The 4,511-nt window shown below is 46.3% G+C and overlaps 1 protein-coding gene across 1 annotated transcript; it reads right to left on the minus strand.

The window, feature by feature from the left end:
• Positions 1 to 1,539: 1,539 nt before the first annotated feature.
• On the minus strand, positions 1,540 to 3,753 carry LOC122022406 (pentatricopeptide repeat-containing protein At5g39350-like). Its single transcript, XM_042580395.1, has one exon. It carries the CDS (start codon positions 3,693 to 3,695, stop codon positions 1,677 to 1,679), a length of 2,019 nt encoding a protein of 672 aa, XP_042436329.1. The 5' UTR covers positions 3,696 to 3,753; the 3' UTR covers positions 1,540 to 1,676.
• Between the last annotated feature and the right edge of the window lie 758 nt (positions 3,754 to 4,511).

Genomic DNA, 4,511 nt, shown 5'->3' on the forward strand with positions numbered 1-4,511 from the left:
AGTATGGTCTCATGGACGTCTGCCTGACAGATCCATATTTGGGCATGGCCCTTCTGACAGACTCATACCTGGGCATGGTCAAAGGCAGGTGGTTGCTTCGACTGGCGCGCCCAGGCTTCTTCGAGAGGTCTATATAAGGCCTCCATTTCTTCACCGGAGGTAAAGGAAAAAAATCTTCATCTTGAGGCCACCTATTCGTTATTCCTCGCCTAACTTGAGCGTCGGAGGGCCGTCGCCGGGACACCCCTCCCGGCTCGGTTTTGCTGCAGGTTCGCCGGAGCGCTCGAGGATCCAGCAGGGAGCGTCACGTGCCCAGTGTCCGTTGACTCTTGGTTCGGACAGGATCACCGATATTCTAGTCTTCATTGATTTCAGATGTGATACACGGTGGCAAAAAATGACTACGCTCGCCTCTAGTGTCCCTGCTAACCCGTCTTAGGACCAACATGGAGGAGGTAAATTACGGGTGGATACATCACTGGTTGTTACTAGCTTTTAGAATAGTGACTGACTCATGAGGAAGATATTTATCTTGGTTATGTCGAAATTCGAACCCTAGATCTTATGATGATAATACTTTATGCGCTAATCACTAAATCTCCCCAGGGCACTCAAACAGGATCATACACAATATCATTATAAGCGGTTCCATATTTAGGGGGTGCTTGTTTGGGGGGTTTGGAATGGGAATGGAATGAAACATGGTGCTTGGTTTGGGGAAATGATGGTGGGTCCCACGGATTGATTCCTCTAAACATAGGAATGGGCCATTACCCATAGGAATGGGTGGTATGGGAATCATTCTCATTTCATTATTATTGATAATCATTCCTATTCTCATTCCATTTCCCTTACCCAAACCAAGCACCCCCTTAATTTTCTTTTTACTTGCTTTATCTTGTCGCAGTTGATCATATTGTTGAGACAGTCGGACACGAGATTTGATTTTACCAACCAAGATTTCATTTCAGCTATTAAATCAATAGTGAAAGCTTGCAATTGCATACTATCAGTTTTGATTTCATTGTGAGCTCTGTACGCATCTAGGTCGCATAGTGCATATTAAGAAGGTAGAACGTTAGGCTCAAGGCCATCAACTCTACTATTACTCAGACTAGAGTCATACTATTCAGTTGTCTCACCATAGTAGAAGTTTTGCTAAAGAAAAAAAAAATCAAGACAGAATTTTGTTCTAGATATCGACTTCATAAATGGAGATGCCATAGTACAAGAGTTAGGAAGCCATCAGACTTTTATGGCAGCACCATGCTATATAAATGGAGGCTCATATAATTGAGACGCACCAAACATCAATTTAATTAATTCTTCGTTTGTTCCTTCTTTCTTTCTTTCGTTTTTTTTTAAAAGGGAAATTTACAGTGAGGTAGAAGAGTTTGCTAAGCAGATTAGGAAAACCTGCCCTCTAAATTTGTTGGATGCAACTACCTTATCATTGATTTGTTGTTTAGCAGGAAATAAATTAATGATGTCTCCGATTCATGGAATATCCATAGAATTGAAAGGATTGAACTAGTTTTCTAATGATGTCTGATTCATGGTTAATGATGTCTCCAATTCACAGGAGTCCAGGAAGAAACAAATTCTCAGGCCGTAATATGATTCCTGAGTGTTCTTCTAAAACATTTGCAGATAATTAATACACTTTTGCTGTTACTTCACAATACTTTTGCCTCGATTAAGCTACTTCCTGGAGCTTTCTTTAGTCCTCTTCCAGTCATCAAACCTCTCACACTTTCCACATCTTCCCACCTTCCAGCTGCAGCATAAATGTTTCCTAGAAGAACATAGTTTCCTGTGTTCTCAGGCTCAATCTCAAACAAATGTTTTGCAGCTAATTCACCCAGCTCCACATTCCCATGGATCACGCAAGCACCGAGAAGAGCTCCCCATACAGCATGGTTTGGCTGAAACGGCATTCCTTGGATCAAATCGTATGCTTCCTGCAGGCGTCCTGCCCGACCAAGAAGATCGATCATGCAAGCATAGTGATCAGTGTTCTGTTTCACGCCATGAACATGCAACATTCTATTGAACAACTTCAGTCCCTCGTCCACCAAGCCAGCATGGCTGCAAGAGTATAACAAGGAAGTGAATGTGACCTCACTAGGTGCCACTTGGGACTCCACCATCCTATCGAAGAGCCGAATGGCAGTGATAGCATGCCCGTGCATCCCATATCCAGCAATGATCGCGGTCCAAGATACCAAGTCCTTATTTTGAAGGCTACTGAAGAGCTCCCATGCAACATCCAATTTGCCAGCCTTAGCATAGATGTCCACCAAGCCAGTGATAGCCTCATTGCTTGCCGTGAAACCCATCCTAGTCAAATAACAGTGCAGGCTACTGGCCAGCTTCGAGTCTGCCAAGTCCGCGCATGCTGGTAGAAGGCTCGCAATTGTAGCTAGATCCACTGGCACTGATTCTGCTAGCATCAGCTTGAAATGCTCCACAGCATCTTTTGCCGCTGAATTCCTTGCAAACCCTGATATCATAGCATTCCATGTAGCTGTTCTCTTTGCACGAGTTGCAAACACCCTGTGGCACAAGTCCATGTTTCTGGATTTGGCATACATATCGATCAGCGCAGTCTCCACTGCGATATCTGATTCGAGACACAGCCTTATACACGATCCATGGATGCACTTTCCGTGTGCTAAAGAGGGCCAAGCTGAGCAAGCCGAGAGCAAAGAAGCCATTGTCACTGAATTGGGTCTCACCCCTTCCTCCTGCATCAGATGAGAAAGTGAAAGTGCTTCTGCTTCAAATCCATGCAACGCATAAGCTCCGATCATGGCAGTCCATCCGATGACATCCCTGTTGGGCATTCCATCGAACACCTGCCTCGCCTCTTCGAGACACCCACACTTCGCGTACATATCAACCAAAGAGTTCTGCACACGAGCGTCCAGAAGCCCTCTCTCGCCGGCCACCTGGTGGACCAACCGCCCTCTCTGCAAGTCGCCCGTTTGAGCACAAGCAGGCAGCACGCACACGGTAGTGGCTGCATCGATCTCCACTCCAGCATCCATCATTCCGTCGAACACCTCTAGTGCTTTCCCGGCATACTCATTCCGGCAGAAGCCAGATATCATCGTGTTCCAGGCGATGACGGTTCTGTGATTCATTAGGAGGAACACCTTGGCCGCGGCGTCCGTGTCCGCGCAGCTCATGTACATGGCGATCAGACAGTTCTGCACGTAGTCATCGCCGGCGAATCCGGAAGCCAGAGACTTCCCGTGTATCTGAGCGCCGAGGCGGGCGAGGGAGAGGTCCGCGCAGGCCTTGAGCGCGAAGGGGAAGGTGAAGTGGTCGGGGTGGAGGCTGGAGGAAACCATTCTGGCGAAGAAGCGGAGGGCTTCGAAGGGAAGGCCGCCGCGCTGAGCGTGGCCACGGATGAGTGCGTTCCAAAGGTGGAGATTCGGGTTGGAGATCCGGTCGAACAGGTGGCGGGCGGCGGAGAGACGGCCAGAGAGTGAGTAGAGGACGGCGATGCGGGAGAGGATTGGGCGGAGGTGCGAGGGCGGCGAGTCTACGGAGAGGGTACCGGAAGAGATGAGGAGGGCGTGGATCTGGGCGACGGCGAGGGGGGACTTGGAGCGGACCAGGGAGAGGCATCGCGTTGGGTCGGCGAGGAGGCAGCGGAGGCGGGAGTGTTTGACGATTCGCCCATTCATTCAAATGGCTTCTTCCGGTTCGTTTCCACTAATTGATTGGGTTCGAGTCTAATTAAAGTATCGAAGAACTCGTTCTTTTCAATTTTTTTCTGTAAATTTTCTTCTGTTCTGTGTTTATGGGGAACGAAGGAAATATAATGTAAATTAAAATGTTTGCATAAATAAATTACGAATCTTCATTAAGGCTTAAAATATCATCAATCTTTTGACATTAAAATTTAAAACAGGGCGGGTTTATCTATGCACAAGGGCTGCTTTGTAAAATATAGATCCGTTATCTTAATGAATATAGAAGAAGACAAATATAGATATAGCTTATTATGAGATAAATCTCAAATTGTTATAAGGGCTGCTGAGCAACTTCACAATTATTTACATCTCCATCAATTAAATCTGCGCGACACGAGTAATAGCAGGTAGGCATCCACATGGACATGATTTCACTTGACGATGACTTGGCTCATTTGAATCGTCTCCAATCCTTTGGGTCTACTATAGTCTTCAACAAGAGGGAGCAGCAGACCACATTGACTGAAGAAGCAGCCATGGCAGCACCAGCAACCCACGGTGGCAACCTGAATCTGGTGAACGGAAAAATAACTCCGGCAGCAATAGGGATGCCGATGATGTTGCTTCGTAAAATATAGATCCGTTATCTTAATAGATATAGAAGAAGGTCAATATAGAGATAAATCTCAAATTGTCATAAGGGTTGTTGAGCAACCTCACAAATATTTATATCTCCACCAATTAAATATGTGTGACATGAGTAATAGCAGTCAGGCATCCACATGGACATGATTTCACTTGACGATG

Source organism: Zingiber officinale, chromosome 9B (genome assembly GCF_018446385.1).
Source record: "Zingiber officinale cultivar Zhangliang chromosome 9B, Zo_v1.1, whole genome shotgun sequence".
NCBI lineage: Eukaryota > Viridiplantae > Streptophyta > Magnoliopsida > Zingiberales > Zingiberaceae > Zingiber > Zingiber officinale.